General features: G+C 43.7%; 1 protein-coding gene across 1 annotated transcript in view; it reads right to left on the minus strand.

Moving 5' to 3' along the window:
• LOC148899387 (transmembrane protein 132C) overlaps window positions 1-21,070 on the minus strand; it is a 146,660-nt gene that overhangs the window by 14,002 nt on the left and 111,588 nt on the right. Inside the window, exons 7-8 of the mRNA XM_088993871.1 lie at window positions 17,267-17,410; window positions 1,587-1,795 (exon numbers count right to left, since the gene is read on the minus strand). Of these exons, the coding sequence (XP_088849997.1) occupies window positions 1,587-1,795; window positions 17,267-17,410 (353 nt within the window). The remainder of the gene's footprint in view (window positions 1-1,586; window positions 1,796-17,266; window positions 17,411-21,070) is intronic.

Below are 21,070 nucleotides of genomic sequence, written 5' to 3' on the forward strand. Positions count from 1 at the left end.
TCCCTCCAGGCGCCGCACATGCTTTCTGCTGGGTGTAGTGGTCCGCGGGTCGCCTTGTTCCCTCTGCCGCTCTCTCAGACGGAGATCCAGACCGATGACAGCGTCCTCCAGGTCATCGAAAGAGGAGCCGGCGTCGCTGGTGGCCAACTCATCCTTGAGTGTGGTGCTAAGTCCTTGACGAAACACCCCCCTAAGTGCTTGGTCGTTGTACCTGCTGCCGGCGGCCTGGATCCGGAAGGCGACGGAGTACTCCGCCGCGGAGCGGGATCCCTGGACACAGCTGTGGAGCCGCCCCACGGCCTCGACCTCCGTCACCGGATGATGGAAGACCCGGCGAAGCTCTGCCACAAAGTCCGGGTACGACGCGCACAGCTCCAGGCGGGACTCAGCGATCCCCGTGAGCAGGCTGGTGATAAACGCTACCTTGACCTCGTCGCTATCGTAGGTGTTGGGTTGTTGCTCAAAGACGAGCGGCATTGCATCAGGAATTGCGCGCATTGTTCGGTTTCGCCAGCGTAGCGGGACGGGTGGGGTAGCTGAATCTCTCGCCTGCCCACGGGAGGGCCGGGGGTAGTGAGAGAGGCAATGCATGTCTCGACGGACTCCATGCGTTGAGCCAGCGCGGCGGTAACATGGCGTATTTCCTCAATGGTTTGGGCCAGCTGGCTCACACGCTCCGCCTGCATGGCTAGGGCGGCGATGATTCTGTCTTCGCCGGTGGGATCCATGGTGGTCGGAGTATTATGTTACGATACTCGAGGCAAGGAAGCCGGGCTTGAGTGGCGAGGGAAGGAGGGAAGGCTTGGATCCGAAATGCAACGGCGAGACAGAGATCAGGATAAAGTCTTTTACTGAGACACGCATGCAGAACAACAAAATCATAAATTGGGGAATGTGAGTAAAGGCAATGGAACAAATAGCGAACCTGACAGCAAGGTAGTAGCGGCGGTGACTTCCGAAAATACTCCGACAATGACTGAGAGAAGCGATCGGCAGATATAGTCAGAAGGCGCAATGAGTAAATGACAATCAGCTGTGGAACCCCAGGTGAGAGAAGGAGGGATGTGACGGGAGGGGCGGGGCGCGCCCAGGACGGCGACGAGATGTGACAGACGGGACTTTCTGAATTTCCCCAGTTTCGAGCTCATTTGTGGCAGTTTTGGGACACTTCAAGTCATTTTTATTGGTGTTTTGCATCTGACTGAAAATATCAGCCTGCATGTTTTGGGTATTTTAGATGCTATAAAACGTTTTTTCTGATGTCAGTTAGGAAACAAATAAATGGTGTCGGTTGTCATTTAAGGTGTAATTCTATGTATGTTAAAAAGTTACTGAGATGTATGTCTCAAGCATATTAGAGACTATTTCTCTTTTCCACAGTAATTTGTGACTTGCTTGACTCTTGAAGGTTACAATTTGAGACTTCCTTGCGACTTGCACATGTGAGAATTCGTCCCACCTCTGTTGAGGTGATGTGACATGTACAATTCCATGGAACCCAGTTAATATGAAATAAGATACACATCAAGTTCATCTCAGGGCAGAAAACACATGTCAGTTAATAAGAGCATCCTGCACCACTTTACCTGGGACTGCTGGCCATGATGGGCACCCGCCACCCTTTGATCTGGCTCAGCTCTGTGTCAGACACTTCAATTTGGAGGGGAAGTCGAGGGATCCACACATTGAGCTCCAGCTGACCACTCAGGTAGGCGTAGGTAAAGTTCACCACCATCTTCAATTTGCCCTTCATCTCTTTGCCATTCACAAAAACATAATCACACCTCTCCGACACCTACAGAGGCAGAGGAGTCGAGTAGAAGAGTGATTGTTAGCAACTCTGCTTTTTCACTGTAGTGAAGGAAACTCTGAACAGGTCATTCCACCTTCGAAGTTGTCTTAGTCAGCCTTTATGCTCCTTAGCAATCCTAGTGTGCCTACTTTGACAAGATGAAAGGTCCTCTAAATGCTCCACTCTTAGTTTAAAAAAAAAATAAAAAGAGGGAGGCTAGGAAGGACGTCATTAAACCTCAAAGACAAAAAAACTTTTTTTTTTAAAGTTCTGCTTACGGCTAAAAGAGGTACGAACAGATGGGAACTGGTAAAAGGAGAACTGTTGTCTCTTGACAAAATGACCAAACTCAAAGCGATCTGTTTCATAAATTGCTGTACAAAAAGAATGACCAGTCAACTTTTGTACTCCAGAATTGATGGCATATTGTGTTTGAACTGTATCTTTGCGTCTTTTTCACTTGCACCAGAGTTTAAAGGGTGTCAACAATGTCACCCCCTTTTTAAGAGCCTAAAAATAAAGCCTTGCCAGCACGGCAAACAAATAACACGAAAAGCCTCATGGGTTATCCCAATTTTTTTTAAACACATGGTCTTAGAAAGGTAATTTCTCAACTGCTTGTTTTCTGGCGGTCCGTCAACCTCATTGATCCTTTCCAATGACAACCTTCTATTACTTAAATTAGATGGCAGTTTCTCCACATAGCTTGGTGTTTTCTACATAGTCACATCAACATTAGAGTGTGGGGTATCTGAACATCAGTAACAAGGTTATATTGACAAAACGTATGTTTTCACACACCATAAATTGAAACTTGCCATTATGAAGGAATAAATCAAACTGAAATTATCTCATCCATCCTTCCATCTTTTTCCGATCTGCTTATCAAATGGGTCGCGAGGGTGCTGGAGCCTATCCCATCCTTCGGTCAGTATTCGGGGGATACCTGAACCGGGTGCCAGCCAATCGCAATGCGCATTGAGACGAACAACCGTCCGCACTCACACCGTGGGACAATTTAGAGCAGGGGTCGGGAACCTATTTGACTAAGAGAGCCATAAAAGTAAAATATTTAGAAATGTTTTTCAGTGAGAGCCACACGCTTGCGCACTCGCACACGCACATGCGCACACACACACTCACACACGCACGCGCGGCCACTTTTCAACAAAATGTCAGAATGTATTATTTAAAATTACTTTGTGATAGTACTCACCGTTAACCTGAATTGTTTTCCTCATTATTGGTAAAAATCCAGCCAAACGATCGGAATGAAAGTCAACTTGCCGGCTCCATATGCGAAGTTACTGCTAGCTAGCCTCCACACAGCTCACTAGCTTCCGCACTTGCTATCTGCAATATACTTCTCGCAGAAGTATATTGATGCTAACGTTAACATGGGGCATCAAAATTGCGCTTTCCGCCAACCTAGGTCAGTGTCATCCAATCAAAATTGCATTTTCCCCCAACTGCAGCCCCAACAGAAAATGAACAGAAAAAAGCGAGAATATGTATTTAGATTCATCGGCGAACCTATGGCTCGCGAGCCATAGGTTCCCGACCCCTGATTTAGAGTGTCCAATCAGCCTACCATGCATGTTTTTGGAAGGCGCTACCAGGAGAAAACATTGCCCAGGAAGAACATGCAAACTCCACACAAGGATGCCAGAACTAGAAGTGACCAGAATGGGGGGTGACTGGAGGACCTGAAGAAAACTCTCAAAGGCACTGGGATAATCTGCAAGCTCCACACATGAAGATTGAGCCCGTATTTTAACACACAATCTCTCCGCTGTGATGTGGGTGTAATAAAAAGTCAACTGACGTGCTTCCCACTTGGAGTAACTGTTTTTAAGAACCAATAACCAAATCCAAATCTCAGAGATGCCAATACTTTACAGTTCTGACCTCCAGCAGATATATCTAATTAATCACTAAAACAAGCTCATCCATGTTTTTATCTCGCTTAAACTTGATTATGCACATGGTGTTTGTCAGAGATATGACAGTCAGACACCGTGGACAGAGACTCGGAACCAGAAAGATTGTCCCCACTGCCGGCAGGAGACACAGTCATCAAATGACATACGTCTGAATTCTGCGCCCCTCTGCCAAGCTATTTATTGAGAGTATATGTAAATTAAAGTGATACATTAGTAAAACATAGTTTTCTCGATTATAATGCCACGCCTCTGGGCGTTCTGAGCACCAACAGATGTAAGTAATAAAACATTGTGTTTCCCATGAACTGATACGTTTGTATGCTGGCTAACCTCTTCTTGTGATAAGGAGTTTCCCCAAGTCCTAAATTCTGTCCAAGGCCAACTCTCGTAGAGAAATGTAACAGCCCAACTGGGCTGTGTCTGTTTCACTCTGATTTACTGAGGCCATCTGCGCCCTGACTGTGGGTCTATTGTTTAGTTGGTCAGCAAACCACGGCACTTTTAAACATGATAAATTCTTATTCTCCATCAGTCTTCTACCTGGACTATCTCAAAAACTCATCAAACAGCTTCAGCACAATCAAAATGCTGCAGCATGTTTATTAATTAATTACTTAATTAATTACTTAATTAATTACTTAATTAATTAATTTTGCCAGAACAAAGAAATCAGGGCATATTAATACTTCAGTCCAAAAGTGCCTACACTGGCTGGCGGTCAGCTGAAGAATAGACTTTAAAGTTATTCTACTGGTCTATAAATCACTAAATGGCTTTGGTCCTGAATACTTTTAAGAAATGCTAATAGAATATGAACCCTAGGGCTCAGAGGTCCAGGGACTCAAGTCTTCTTGTCAAGTTCAAGCTTCAAAGCAAATATGGTGAATCAGCATATAGCTGTTATGCTGGACACGAGTGGAAAAAGATGCTGACAGAAGTGAAGTCAGCCCCAAGTGTAAATACTTTAAAATGCTTTTCTTCTATACCTGTGGTACACGATTTTCATTTTTTTCAAGATCAAAAATTTAGTTTTTACACTAATCTTTAAATCGGGGTTGTCAAAATGTTGCAACACACCTGATTCAATCAATCAGGTGTGTTACAACAGAGAGCCTTGTATAATCCCGGACCCAAGTTTAACACCTCTGCTTGAAGCAATTTAAGGCAGTAATAAACTTTATATTTCTTTCATCGCATTGAAATATACTTAATATTCTGCACTTGTTTCTACAAGACCAAAACACTCGCTGTAAAATACACAGCACTGGAATCTAATATGAACAAAAGAGCAAAAATATTTCAACAATTCAATGGATGGGGTGAGGGATGGGGGCATCTCTCCCTCGGATGCAGCCACTCGGAGAAGATTGGGCGCTGCCAGCGTGAGACAGTATTAACTGATAAAGATGTCAAAGGGGCCCCACCTTCTTATCGCAAATTATTGTTCCGCTCTTTTGCTCACTATTCTCAGTCTTCTGAGTGGAGCTTATTTTTAATAATGTCATTTCTGTGACTCTCCAAGCAGGTCACCCAGTTCTTGAATAACAACGAGCCGGGCAACACTGTGACGTGAATGATCTCTTTCATGATCAATTGTCTTAATTAGCCCTCATTTGACTTGATATCTAGAAGTTGTTCACTTGACACAAACAAGGCCATCTCCCCAAACTAAGAACTCAGTCAGTCGATGTGATTATTTACAACAGGCCTATCCCTATGTACTTCCATAAGGGGGCCTTGCCTGCCCACCAACTGTCGTGAGCGAGTTGACAGCTGGGCGGGGCCACCTCTCCCGCCGTCCGCCAGCTGCTGTCAATTCCCTCATCACTTTTGGACATTTAAACCAGATGCTGGCACTCACCTAGCGTCGGAAGATACTACGCCTCGCGCCTCGCCTGTACCTTGAACTGCTATTCAGTACGAGAGTTGCTTCGCCCGAGGTATTATTTAGCCATGATCGCGTCTGTTTGTACGCACTGTATCGTATGATGTTTTGCATCCTCGTGTGCCTTTTTATTTTCTTCCCCGAGCTAGCGAGGTTGGGCGGATTGCCCCCCGCTCACCCACTAGCTTCGCTCTGTTTTGTCACTTTTTGTTCTACTAGTTTTTTCCGGGTCCGCGTTATCTCGGACCTGCACCTTTTGTTAATAAATCACCTGCCAGCACCAACGTCTCTGTCACCATCTTAGCAATCCTCCCCAATTATCAATTGTAATTTGTATTTTATTTCATCACGTTAGCTTTGTTAGCTCTTCCTGTGCTGTAAAATATTAACATAGAGTTATTTATCACTATGACATAAATAATGGTGTGATTTTGTTTGTTGACAGCCTGTCTTAGTGACAACAGTCTGCCACGTTTTAGGTCTGGGTAAAACTGCTGAGCTCAACCGAATCTAAGGAAAACCAGGATCTAATATTTAAAGTTTGGAGTCTAACATGATGCCATTTCAATGTTTCTTTGAGTTTACTGCACAGGAAGAAACATTTTGTTGTAATTGCAATTTCTGGTGATTAGCATTGCCGTGTGCTTGTGCCGCAGCATTACGTGTATTCATTTTATTTTCGTGGGAGCTCCCCACCTACTGAGTTCAAGGGTGGGCTAAGGTCTATCCCAGTTAACTTTAGAGGAGAAACTGGGTACATCATTGGCTGATGCACAGTCAGTCAATTAGGCACATATGGACAAAGAACAACCACAGTCAATTGAAAAATGTTTCTTCTTCAACAATCAAAGCAGAATAAATCATGAAAAACATGTCAGACGACATTCCCATATCACTTCATGTGTTGGGCTTCCAACTTATATATAAATACAGTATGCATTGCCCCTTTCACCGATGCCCACGATGAGTGGAAATTTCGGGGAGGGTCCACTGGTACATCAATCAAACACATTCGGCAGTTAACGGGCGAACACTTACAACGCACATTAGGGCCCGTCGTCTCTGGACCCAGCTCAGGAAATTAACAACTCATCAGACAGAGACAATTCATGGCAGTTATGAAACAACAGGACCAGACAGCATGAAGGTGGGGAAAGGCTTGTCTTTGCCTTGACAGAAGCAATTAACCACTCAGACTCATCTACACTGACAACACTGCTCTCTTCAATGCATGTAGTGTATTGCATGGTCAGTCCATAGACATGGTGGCAAAAGTAGCCTCTCCGTACAGTATTATGGCAAATTGCAGAGTCTTTACAAAGCTTATAATAGACCAAGTAAGAGCACAATACTGAACTAGGAACACTCAATTGTACATAGCATAAGTAAGAAGTAAACGAGGCAGAGTTCATGAATATGATTAATAAATCGAGTGCCGGTTGAGAAAATCATGTCTGCTAACAAAACCTTCCAACTATTCCTCATGTGGATTGTCTGACACTAATTTTTTTGCTGAAAATCAATCTGACAAGAAATGACTTCAGTGTACGATAGCATCAACCTCATTGTCATCTTGTTGCACATTATTTTGCAACTTATGAACTGCCTGCTGAATATGTGTTCACTTTGCATCCAGTTAAGGCTGTCACCTGTCCCATAAAATACAGAATCGATCTTTAACTGTTGACTGCTTATATTTGATTTAGCACCAACGAGCACATACTGTAAAGGGGTTAAGGACGAGGAATGTTTTGCCATGTTTCTTTTTTTTCATCTATTTGTTTGCGTTCCCACAGGTACTTTGTTTTATTTGAGCATTTTTTTCTTATGGTTACTTTTATTATTGTAAAGTGTTACCAGACCTACTTAGGTATTGAAGTTGCAGAATTCTACAGTATGTGTGTGTGCCAAAGTTTACCATAGTTCAATCAGCCTGACCCATGAGTCGTCACCTTACCGTGGTGGAGGGGTTTGTGTGTCCCAATGATCCTAGGAGCTAGGTTGTCTGGGGCTTTACGCCCCTGGTAGGGTCACCCATGGCAAACAGGTCCTGGGTGAGGGACCAGACAAAGTACGACTCAGAAGACCCCGTATGATGAGAAAGACAAATGGACCTGGTTTTCCCTTGCCCGGACGCGGGTCACCGGGGCCCCTCTCTGGAGCCAGACCTGGAGATGGGGCTCGTTGGCGAGCGCCTGGTGGCCGGGCCTACACCCATGGGGCCCGGTCGGGCTCAGCCCGAAGAGGAAACGTGGGTCCCCCTTTTCAAGGACTCACCACCCATGGAAGGGGCCAGAGGGGTCGGGTGCATTGTGAGCTGGGCAGCAGCCAATGGCGGGGACCCTGGAGGTCCGACCCTCGACTGCAGAAGCTAGCTCTTGGGATGTGGAATGTCACCTCTCTTACAGGGAAGGAGCCTGAGCTGGTGCACGAGGTTGAAAAGTTCCGACTAGACATAGTTGGGCTTGCCTCCACACACAGCCTGGGTTCCGGTACCAGCCCTCTCGAAAGGGGTTGGACTCTCTTCCACAGTGAGAGGCATAGAGCAGGTGTCGGCATACTTATTGCCCCCCGACTCGCCGCCTGTACGTTGGGATTCACCCCGGTAGACGAAAGGGTTGTTTCCCTCCGCCTTCGGGTGGGGGGACGGGTTCTGACTGTTGTCTGTGCATATGCACCAAACAGCAGTTCAGTGTACCCATCCTTTTTGGAGACCTTAGGGGGTGTGCTGGAGAGCGCTCCCTTGTTCTGCTGGGCGATTTCAATGCTCATGTGGGCAATGACACCCTTGGTCGCAGTTCGCTGATTGACTTTATGGTTGTATCATCGGATTTGCGGCCTCATGTTTTGGACACTCGAGTGAAGAGAGGGGCGGAGCTGTCAACTGATCACCACCTGGTGGTGAGTAGGCTCCGTTGGTCGGGGAAGATGCCAGTCCGACCTGGAAGACCCAAACGTGTTGTGAGGGTTTGTTGGGAACGTCTGGCTGAATCCCCTGTCAGAAGGGGTTTCAACTCCCACCTCCGGCAGAACTATACACATGTCCCGGGGGAGGTGGGGGACATTGAGTCCGAATGGACCATGTTCCGTACCTCCCTTGCTGAGGCGGCAAATCAGAGTTGTGGCCGTAAGGTGGTTGGTGCCTGTCGTGGCGGCAACCCCCGTACTCGCTGGTGGACACCAGTAGTAAGGGATGCCGTAAAGCTGAAGAAGCAGTCCTACCCGGCCTATATAGCCTGTGGGACTCCTGAGACAGCTGACAGGTATTGATTAGCCAAGGGGAATGCAGCCTCAGTGGTCGCCGAGGCAAAAACACGAGCATGGGAAGAGTTCGGTGAGGCCATGGAAGCTGACTTCCGGACCGCTTCGAGGAAATTCTGGTCCACCATCCGGCGGGGAAAGCAGTGCACCACTAACACTGTGTACAGTGAGAGTGGGGCGCTGCTGACCTCGACTCGAGACGTCGTGAACCGGTGGGCAGAGTACTTCGAAGACCTCCTCAACTCCACTAACTGCCTTCCTTGGAGGAAGCAGTGTCTGGGGACTCTGAGGTGGGCTCTCCGATCCTTGTGACTGAAGTCACTGAGGTGGTTAAAAAGCTCCTCGGTGGCAAGGCCCCGGGGGTGGATGAGATCCGACCGGAGTTCCTAAAGGCTCTGGATGTTGTGGGGCTGTCCTGGCTGACACGCCTCTGCAACATTGCGTGGTCATCAGGGAGAGTGCCTCTGGATTGGCAGACCGGGGTATTGGTCCCCCTTTTTAAAAAGGGGGACCGGAGGGTGTGTTCCAACTACAGAGGGATCACACTCCTCAGCCTCCCTGGAAAGGTCTTTTCAGGGGTCCTAGAGGGGCGGGTCCGTCGGAAAGTTGAGCCTCAGATTGAGGAGGAACAGTGTGGTTTTCGTCCCGGCCGCGGAACAGTGGACCAGCTCTACACCCTTAGCAGGGTCCTCGAGGGTGCATGGGAATTCGCCCAACCAGTCTATATGTGCTTTGTGGACTTGGAGAAAGCGTTTGACCGTGTCCCTCGTGGAGTTCTGTGTGGGGTGCTTCGGGAATATGGGGTACAGGAGCGCCTGATACAGACCATTCGGTCCCTATACGACCGATGTCAGAGTCTGGTTCGCATTGCCGGCAATAAGTCGGAATCGTTTCCAGTGAGGGTTGGGCTCCGCCAAGGCTGCCCTTTGTCACCGATTCTGTTCATAACCTTTATGGACAGGATTTCTAGGCGCAGCCGAAGCGTTGAAGGTGTCCGTTTTGGTGGCCTCAGTATAGCATCTCTGCTTTTTGCAGATGATGTTGTACTGTTGGGGCCTTCAAGTGGAGCTCTCCAACTCTCGCTTGAGCGTTTCGCAGCCGAATGTGAAGCGGTTGGGATGAGAATCAGTACCTCCAAATCTGGGACAATGGTTCTCAGTCGGAAAAGGGTGGAGTGCCCTCTCCGGGTCGGGGAGGAGATTTTGCCTCAAGTGGAGGAGTTTAAGTATCTGGGTGTCTTGTTCACGAATGAGGGTGTAAGGGAGCGAGAGGTCGACAGGCGGATCGGTGCAGCGTCTGCTGTGATGCAGACTTTGTACCGATCTGTCGTGGTGAAGAAGGAGCTGAGCCACAAAGCAAAGCTCTCAATCTACCGGTCGATCTACGTCCCAACCCTCATCTATGGTCACGAGCTATGGGTTGTGTCCCAAAGAACGAGATCCCGGATGCAAGCGGCCGAAATGAGCTTCCTCCGTCGAGTGTCCGGGCTCTCCCTTAGAAATAAGGTGAGAAGCTCGGTCATCCGGGAGGGGCTCAAAGTCGAGCCGCTTCTCCTCCACATCGAGAGGAGCCAGATGAGGTGGCTCGGGCATCTGATTAGGATGCCCCCGGGACGCCTCCCTTGTGAGGTGTTCCGAGCATGCCCCACTGGCAGGAGACCCTGGGGACGACCCAGAACACGCTGGAGAGACTATGTCTCCCAGCTGGCATGGGATCGCCTCGTGATCCGCCAGGACGAGCTAGAAGAAGTGGCTGGGGAGAGGGAAGTCTGGGCTTCCCTACTGAAGCTGCTGCCCCCGCGACCCGACCCCGGATAAGCGGCAGAAGATGGATGGGTGGATGGCATTCAGTCATTTATACATGTCTACAAGTGTTTCATTTTTTTTCTCTTCCTATTAAAGTAAAGGTGTCCTCGGTTGTTACATTTACAGAACTTTATAGCCCTGATTAATTTATGTACTGTGTGTCCCTTTTATGTGTTTATTTAGATTACATTTGGTTTAGTTCCCTCGTGTGCCCTTTTTGTCTCGACCTGTGATTGTGATCCGCCCTTCCTTGTGTGTTAACCAAACAGGTCCTTCAACCCTTTGTGTCTTGCCCAGTTAATTCTCATTGTCTCGTCACTTAGCTTGTATTAAGTTCCCTGAGTTCTGTCAGTCTTTGTTGGGTCATTGCATGTGTCTGAATGCGTATGTCATTCTTTGTTTGTGTTTTCTTTTTTCATTACTTTGGTTTCCTGTGTTTTTTTTTTCACGACAATGGTTTTATACTTCAGTTAGTGTTTTCTTGTGTCCTCTTGTTTGTATTTGTGTGAAGTACATTTTGCTCAGTCTTCGCTGCTTTTTTTAGGGTCCTCCAGGCTCCGCTTAATTTACAGCACTATATATGTGCTGTAATACAATACTGGCCGGTACTATAATATCATGTTCAAGCTGTTAAGTATTTCACAATTGTTAAACATGTTAAAGTACAAATGCTTGTTTAATTGACAGGAATTTTTAAGAGCTAAAAGGCCAAACCTCAGGTTCAGGCTAGTTAAATATATGAAAAAAATAATGTTCAATGATTATATAGCACTTTCATTTTTAAGCATGTGTCAATGTTTTTTTTTGACTTCTCATTCATTAGTTACCACCAAAAGGGTCCAGAGGATAACATGACATTAAATAATGTCACTTAAACCAGATCAGTTATTTTCTAAAAACAACAACAAAAAACAAAAAGGAGAATGTTTATTCTATGAATTTCTGAATTTGGAGGAGGCAAACCTGCACATTTCTTTCACCTGTGTCATTTTCCTTTGTTTCCAGAAAGGAGGCAACCTGACATCCAGTGTCTATATAGCATATCACTAAGCACTAAGCATCGACCCCATGGTCGATGCTTAGTAGTGTTGTGACAAAGACGAAGGAAAGGCAATGAGAAAGCAAATAGACATTTGTTAACTAAGGCACTGCATCCTCGAATATATTTAGGAATTGAAAATATAATGTGGAGGGCCATTCCCGAATTTGTTCTGGTTTTGTGTTTTCTTGCGCTGGGTGCCGATATAGAACTGGTCAGACCTCTGGCAATGTTTTTTCCCTTCCACGAGGGGGCAGTATTTGCCTTTTGTACAGCCGCCCCCACTTGCACCTCATGTTACTCCAGAACCATCTGACTTTGGAATTAACTCTTTCTGGTGAAAGAAGAGAGTCTAAGGTTTCTTACGCTGCATTGAATGTTGATGTAGTCCTAAAACTCAATATTCTGCGGGTCTTGGAATTTGAGTGAAAATGACAATAACCCTGGCACTGGAGTAGACACATTTTTTGCACATCGTCAGGCAGTGAATAAGTTAGGGACCCTGCACAAAAGAGAGACTTGAAATATAAGAGGTAAGATGAGAAGTATTGCTCCTCTAAAAAACAACTGTGTCTGTTGAAGCAAAATGAGTCATCTTAAACAAGTGTCAAATGGAGTGATAGGAAAGTGGAAACAGTCAACTAAAGATGCCGAGCACTCAGGTGGAAAGTTCTTCCTTTGAGCTGTGGGGATCACTTAAGAGTGCGTTTTGAGAAGAGCTTTATAAGAGCTAAAAACCTACATTATGCTTCAAACTGACACCGCGTGCTAACCCGCACAGCCCAACCGCAGATGACACCACACGAGTGACAACAAACAATGAAAAGGTAGGAGGAAAAACCTGAGAGTTTTGAGTCACTTGACAGAGGCGTCAGACGACCATCACACTTGTACTTTAGATCTAAGGCTGCTTATGCGAGCGACAGGCCTGATGAAACCCTTTCTATGTCGGCCCTAGAGCTGCCAAAACTATACATTTGGAAAGAGGAGTTTTCGTGCAAAATAATTAGGCCACAGCATTATTATAGTCTTCGTGTCAGACAAGATTTAAAGGAAAGCAAGACAAAACCATGTAGAAGTTAAAAGGAAAGAAAATGTGATCTTGGGTGACCTTTCCTTTTCCAAATTCACAATAATCACATGTGGCTGATGCAGCCCTTTCTATGTCGGTCCAAGAGCTGCTAAAATTATACATTTGGAAAGAGGAGTGTTCGTGCAAAATAATTAGGCCAGAGCATTATTATAGTATTCACGTCAGACAAGATTTGAAGGAAATCAAGACAAAACCCTGTAGAAGTTAAAAGGAAAGAAAATGTGACCTTGGGTGACCCTTCCTTTTCCAAATTCACAATAATCACATGGCCACAAGTGAGTGCATCATTTTATGTGCACAGCGATTCATTATTCAAGTTTAATGTCACTGTGTATTTCCATTCACTGAGAGCAATAAGCGTGCAGGCTGAATACTCTGGCCCAAGATCCCATAGGCGAAGCTGCAATTTTTTTTCTTTTCAACATCTTTGCCGACACTTTAATTTCTCCGCAGAACTGCCCTCAACAATCCAAATTCCCATATCGGGCTTTATGAAGTGGATACAAGTGACAAAATATCCTGCTTTTTGACTTTGTGCAGTCATACAACTTTTTAAAGGGCATTACTTTAAACTCTGGCTCATCAGGCCGTCCTTTCTAAGACTGTCAGTTGAAAACACGACAACTAAAGTGGAAGAAGCTTTTTGTACAGCAGGGTGGCACATCAACATCCTACTGTGCAACCTCTTAACCACTTCTCTTACCGGAAACACAGACCAGGCACTGTTTTGTGTAGATTATTCAGGAGTTTGTCGGAATCAACAGACAAAGTTGCTGATTGCAGGCTCAACTTTCTTCAGTTAGAAGGGAGGCCCTCTGAAAATATGAGACAACTAGAACAAGTTGTCAGCTGTGAATGAATATCAAACACTCTTTCATGTAGTTTCAAGGTGTTTGTTTGGACTTTCAGAATTATTTGTACAGCCTCGTTAAGGATAGAAATCAATGCATCTGCGACATATTTATAGATGTCAAATAATGTTTACTTCTCTACTTTAAGGCATCATCATTGATAATTGTCAGACAGTGAACACATTTGTTTTTAGCACTTTCTGAGCTGAATTTGATAGGGACATGCTCGTAAGTGTACTCCAGTGTGCTTTTGTTTACTTTTACCTGTTTAGATAAGTGTATTCAGTTCTAGGAAAAAAAAAACTTGTAGGTGGCTCTTCAGAGGTATCACAACAGTGCTTAAGAAGCAGGTTAGTATTGAGAAGACCTTGCATTGTTCCAGCCTGTGCATGCCCACTACTGTGTTTTTGTATGTGTCATCAATAACATGGTTAAGTGGGAATATTTTTGGACTACATATTTCATAAAGGAGGTTGCTGACATTTACACTTGTCAAATTCTCAAAACGTACACTTACAGAGGCCAAACGGATATCACAGGTTACGATATAGTTCGCACTAATAATAACACCTTATCGACTACATCATTTGCCAATACCATAGCTACTCACAAAGTATTGTTTGACATTGGATATTCCATAATATGGTTTGCAGCAATATTTAAACCTCGAACACAGACATGGGCAAACTACGGCCCCCGGGCCACATAGGCTTTTTAATCCGGCCCGCTGAACTAGTCCAAATTATAGTTAAAATCTGTCTGAAACTCATGACAAAAAGTTAGCGGACACCAGGGCAGACAACTCTGAAAAGTTGCCTTCCCGGCCATAAAGTTGCCTGCCCCATTTTTCACAACTTGAAACATAATAAGACGATTAATCGCCAAAAAAAAAGTTGTTGCAAAATATAGAATGTTTTTTTTAATTAAGGATGTACCTACCACAAATCCTCCCTTTCTTAATTTATGGTAAATATCCCTTGCTGAAGATTTCGCTCCAGTTGTCGTTTGTCCATACACTGTTCGTTATGATGCGCAATGTTTGCGTTGCGTTGTCTGCTACAAGCCATTAAGCGCCTTTCAAAACTCTCAAGGATACTTTACAGTCACAGGGTAATGTACATTTATGTTTTGTAGCGTCATAAATTTTGTTAGCTTCTTTTGAATCTTTCTTCTGGGGCTGAGTTTCTGTGCATCTACTTTGGAAAATGATATGCAAATGCATGACATTATAACGCTCGGGAAAGTTCGTAAGCAAAGGCAGGCTTCTGATTGGCTGTCGTGGCGTGTAAGCAAATTTGTTTGCGCGTGAAGGTGAGGGCATCCGAGGCGAGTTTGTAGAGCGCGCGGTAAATCCATCCATGATTTTGCGGAGTTTAACACCAGTAGATATTATTGAGCTTGAGTATTTCGTTGTGTAATAGTATGTTTTGAATGTTGAAAGTGATTCCATTTTTCAATAAATGTTGATTTCTTTAACTTTGCACCTTCGATTGAAACGTATTAAAAACAAATCACAGTGCGTATGTTATTTTAATCTATTTACATTTCCTTCTCCCGGTATCTGCGAAATAGTATGTAAATGCCATAACTTGCATAATCCTCGAGACAAATTTATTCACTGATAAGGGCTATTTTTCACATTTGAAAGACAGTTAATAAATTGGGTTGTAGTGTTTTTACTGTGCTATGAGGTTTGCACACACTACATTTTATGCTTCAGAATATCCGGCCGAAACATTCCCTCCAAATCGTTGTACTAAATTCATCCTGTCTACTTGATAACTAATGTTAAGCAGATTCCTTACTTACAGACAGTGTATTGTCGGTGTTCAAATACCTGACATGTTTCGGCGACTACTTCCGCCTTCGTCAGAGTGTCATGTCAGACACTGTGTCATGACATGTCAGGTATTTGAACACCGACAATACACTGTCTGTAAGTAAGGAATCTGCTTAACATTCCCTCCAAATGTTTCCGGTCCGGCCCCTCTGTCAAATTTTAGAACCGATTGTGGCCTGCGAGTCAAAAAGTTTGCCCACCGCTGCTCTAACAAGTCATTATCGACACAGTCGTATAGTATAAATGCTGTTGATAGATTTGTCTAAAGCTGCTATTCCATGGTTGACCAGTAGATGGCTGTGATTTCATTTTCTTTTGCCATTCATTACGTTAGTTTATTGTCACTTTAAAGGACAACCGACGTCACTTTTTTTTGTTTTTTAACTGACACCGGAAAAACGTTTTATAGCAGCTAAAATACCCAAAACATGCAGCATGATATTTTTAGTCAAATGCAAAACATCAATAACAATGACTTAAAGTGTCCAAAATCTGCAAAAAAATTGACCTGCGAATTGGGCATTTTCAGAAAGTCACGCCCCCATTTCGTGACGTCACGCCAAGACGTCTTGCATTGCTTGTGAATCAAAACAATGGCTTCAGATTCGGAGAATATGCTTTCTTGTTACACATCCAGTTATGAATATGATTCCAATAGTCCTGATGAGCAAAGCATACATGTTTGCAATTGATTAAATAATTTATTTGGGCCATTTTGAGGCAACATTGGGGGACAATCTCTCACAAAAAAAAGAGGCACAAAATGGCGACCAGCTCCGGTGAGGAATTAATCAGCCCGTTTCCACCGGCTGATATATTCCTTCCATTGAGTTTGCCTCCCCCTGCTGGCGGCTTTTGGGTGTAAGACATGGGTTAAAAAAAACAGTACAGCAAAATACATTGACGTGATGGAAAGACGCTACAATGCATCTTTTTTACGGTGAGGAGGTCCTTTTCTGACGTCACGTACGGACTCGTCACCGACTCAAAAACAAGACTTCCTGAATGTTCAGCGCGAGTCTTAAAACGTAAAATATAGCTATATGCTGTGGAATCTTATTAAAATACGCCCAGTAGAAGTCATTTGAAGCCATTTTACAAATTATGGACACAACTTGTCCAAAGACGTCGGTTGTCCTTTGAGTGCAGGTTTTACTTTCCGCGTCTCTTTGTTTTGGTTTCATTTTACTGTCGCTGTACTGTTTAGCAACGAAAAGATAAAGAAGTCATCAAACCTTCCATTTCGGAGCGGCAACTGGGCAAGATGGTTCGTATTATTTATTGCATTTATTGTTTTATTTCATTGATGTAAGGTCCAAGTGTTTCTGTGTAATTAATAACGATATTTTAATGCTTGTTTGTAGTTTTATGTTGGTGTCGTTGGTGATTGATTAGGCAAGTGAAATCAAATTAAAGGCTTAACCATCTGTATAAAGAACCTCAGTCCTCGCATGTTTCGAATGGGAGCACACAGCCATTGGCCACTCAGTCTAGTTACTTGTATTAAATTGCAGGGAAAAAAATGTCTTTTTGCATGATCGGCATTTGATGGAAGGGGGAAAACATCAAACATATAGGAAAAATCAAGTATAAACTGGAATGATAAAATAGAGTAAAACATAATAACCATTGTGCTCCATACATAGGACACAACATTGTTTCAAGCAAAGTGTATATATCAGTACAAATGTGTTGTATGTCCCATAAATCTTTGACTCAGGGAGAAAAGAAATATTTCATTTTGAAAGAACACTAACCTTGACCACGTCTTCATCTGTGGTGCGACACTCCACTGCTTCAGAGACATCAGTAATGGAAGCATCTATTCCGATGGTTACGACCTTTACAGGAACGGCAACAGTCTTTCCGGTCAGGACTGCCGTGTTTAAAATCTCAGTATTCTACGGAAGAAAACCAAATCATAATCAGCACAGTGAGAGGAACACAATATTTTTTTAAATCAGAATTGGATAGTATCAGGAAATGGGAATTGTTAAGAACAAGCCAAATGCTGATGCTTTTCAATTAACCAATCACCAATGGTAAATAGGCTTTGTATGTTACTTCATTCACCTACTAATGATGCAGCATCAGGAGCAACTGCACGTTCAGTATTTTACTCAAGGACAATTCGACATGGTTGCAGTGGCCAGGGATTGAGCAATCAACCACTGAGCCATACCACCCTCCAATCAATCTTCCGGTGATATTTGTGGTTACAACCGGATTGATTTTGATCTGAGACGTTCTGTTAAGTATCATTGAGTAGTTCATGCCTACCTTGTGCATCATTAAAACAATAGTTATTAACACCTGTTCTGCTGCCATAACCTCGAACAGAGTCATTCACATCAGTCATAGAGTGAAAAAGCCAGTGAATATTTTCTGTCAAGAACTTTGATCTTGCTTGAATAGTTATTTTCTATAGGGAAAACCATGTTGAAGGACATCTTGGCATGTGATACACTAAATGGGAGATTGCAGTATACAGTATTTGTTAATTGGAATAAAATTCAAATATAATTTTAATGATACAAATGTGAGTTGAAAGTAATAAACTAAATGGGAACATGGCAATCAAGAAAAAAGTGGGAAATGTGACACAAATGTTACTACAGTTAATTGTATGATTTATTTTTACACTTAAATAGTTATCTGTGATAATGCTATTTGACTTAAAAAACGTGAACAAATTGAGACTTAAACGGCTTTCTTGAATAGTGGTTGACTTGTGAGAGACCACAGACCCTCGATTACCTTACCAGTTGCCAGGATTTATTTTCGTTGATTGTGGAAAATATTATGCCTTCATGGGGTTTGGAGAAAGAAAAATATGCAATAAATAGCAATGCTCATTTTGCGATAAAAGAGGATTTCATAATTTATATACAAACTTGTTCCTTTAATATTATACAAGAGTACATCAGCATGGTTATACATTAATGCCTGGTAAACAACTTCAAGGAGGCATCTTTACCAGTTTGAGAATTCAAAGCGCATGTCACTTCTTCCATGTACTGTAGCCTCTTTTCTCTTGGGCTTTCTGAGTAATCATTCTGCTTCCAGGCAGACTAATACCCTGAAGCATCAATCTTTTACAAGGCCCAGGGGCATCACAGTGTCTTTGTCGTGTTCCTGCAGCTAGTTTGCTGTCGCAAAGTTGGACTTGTCGCAAATCTCGAAATCACTACTGCTAACACATCGGATTAGAATTTGACAAACATGTTGCGTCACACGCGTGTATGATTTTGAAGTGCGCCTTTCAACCCTTTCATGTCTTTCAATTCCTTGATCTCCTTGATGTGCGTCTCACCCTGACGCATAGCAAACACTTGAAAATTGTATAAAAGGAGCTGTCGCGGGACAGAGAGATTGGGGCGAACCATGGGGCAGAATCATCTCAGACTCATCTCGGACTCACGCCCGGCTCATGCCGGGCGTCGGACGGACATCACGGCACGACTTGCTCGACTCCACGCCGCGACAAAGCTCTGCGCGTCACCTGCCTGGGAGATCTGACAACGAACCTACTTACAAATAAAGAGAAACATCAAACTCTTTAAACACTCCAAAGCAGATGACGCAAATAAGGAGAGAGTTTTGAGCCTATCACCTTTATTTGGGATTTCATCCGTGCACAAATGACAGCCAATATTTTTTAAACGCTATCAGTACAGCTCCATCTCTCTGAACAAGTCTTAACCTTTAATTACACATGCCCATTTTCACCCATAAAGATTGTCACAGAAGATAATGAGGGCCTATTAAGATACATATTGGAGTAGCATTTTCTCCCTGCAGTCACCCTCTGAGAACTAATTCAGTCTTTGAGAAATTAGGCGGCGTGCTATATCATTCTCAGAAGCACCGTAATGTCTGACATTGAAGATTGCTGCCAACAGACAACCAAAAGTCTATTATGAAGTGATGCATTTCAGTATGCTCTTCAATTCACAGAGTAGCGACCACCAAATAGTATCTCAGAGCCACAGATTATCATTAACTGAGGCAATAGATACAACAAGCGACACTCAGAGATTGCCATTACACAACTGCATGAAAAGCCAAATACGATATAGAAGGTAGTACTGTAAACCATTCCTTCCAGCCTCCTGACGGTCATTTCTGCTTTAAACAGAGGGTTTGTCTAAATTAATTCTGTCTCTCCAAAGATTTGCAGAAGCTAGTTTAATATAAATTATTTGGTAAATGGTTGTGAAGTACAAAGATCCAGGCTAATGTTAGATTACTGAGTGTGAAGATGACCCAGCAGGCTGAGAGCAAGCTGAGAGGAGGGCACTTAATAAGCCACAGTGGGATCTCAAAACGATGCATCAATTGGCCTCACGCTCAGACATGGGCAGCACAATTAACTGCAAAAATGGGGTCTAATGACACGATTGGGAGGGTTTCTCAGTCAGTGATTTCCCACTGAATATGCAATAACATAGATGTCTGTAAAGGCTGAGGAACCATAATGACCATTTAACTGCCAGCATATAGTTCCCAGTTCGCAAGGTACATTTCACAATAGTAGAATACGGTTTTACATTTGTAGTGTATCACAGATAACATCACTGTCGTAATCCGCTGCATTCTTTCACATTGAGTTTTACGTTAGCCGGTGTCGGGCCCCATGTTGCATGGAAAAATGATTCTCTGTGTGTCAAACTCCACCCCTGCATCCTGCTCAACGACTAGGTGTCTTAAAAATACTTTTCATGTAGCTTCTTTGTTTGTGGTGCTCTTACCGGCAAATTCCCCTCACAGTATTAGAAAGATGTCTTTGTGTGAAGTGGATGTCTGCTTTATCAACGATCTCTTTTTTAGCATTCAGCACAATGCGGTTGCTGGTAATGTGTCCTGGGCCGTAATTTCTGCCGTGTCTGGGCTGGATCTGAAATTAAGTAAGATTTATGGTGTCAGCCTGAGTGATATGGGCAGCATGTGAAACAGCAACATTGCCCATTCTGGTGTCGTGAATAGCTTCTCCTTGTTTGAAGTAATGCAGTGGGACTCTGACCGGGCCATCCTGGTTGCATCTGCTATAAATGAGCAAACACAGTGGACCTCACAGAAGAGCATGCTGAGTTTTATCACAGATTCAAAGAGCTGCAATTAAGGGGTGACATATTTCATACAATTCATTGAATTTCATTGTTTACAATTCACATTTGTAAATTATATTGTGAGAAGCAATATTCTTCCTGACTGGTTCGATCGACAAATCACACTGCCCCACTATATTTTCTCAACAGTTTTTGCATGACATTTGCTTGAAAGCCAATGTACCGTTTATAATAGAAGAAATCACAACTAAGAAAACTTCATTGAAAGGTTTCATAGGTACTGTATACACACAAATACGCACACACACACACACACACACACACACACACACACACACACACACACACACACACACACACACACACACACACACGATCGCACAACATTGCACACTTGTGCTTCAGTTTTCAAACATCGGACATCTCTTTTCTTTCTCGAAATTGGGTTTCAACCAAAAAATTCGAGATTTTTACACCTGGGATTACGAAAAC

This window comes from Hippocampus bargibanti, linkage group LG04 (assembly GCF_051943395.1).
Source record: "Hippocampus bargibanti isolate YZ-2025 linkage group LG04, ASM5194339v1, whole genome shotgun sequence".
Classification (NCBI taxonomy): Eukaryota; Metazoa; Chordata; class Actinopteri; order Syngnathiformes; family Syngnathidae; genus Hippocampus; species Hippocampus bargibanti.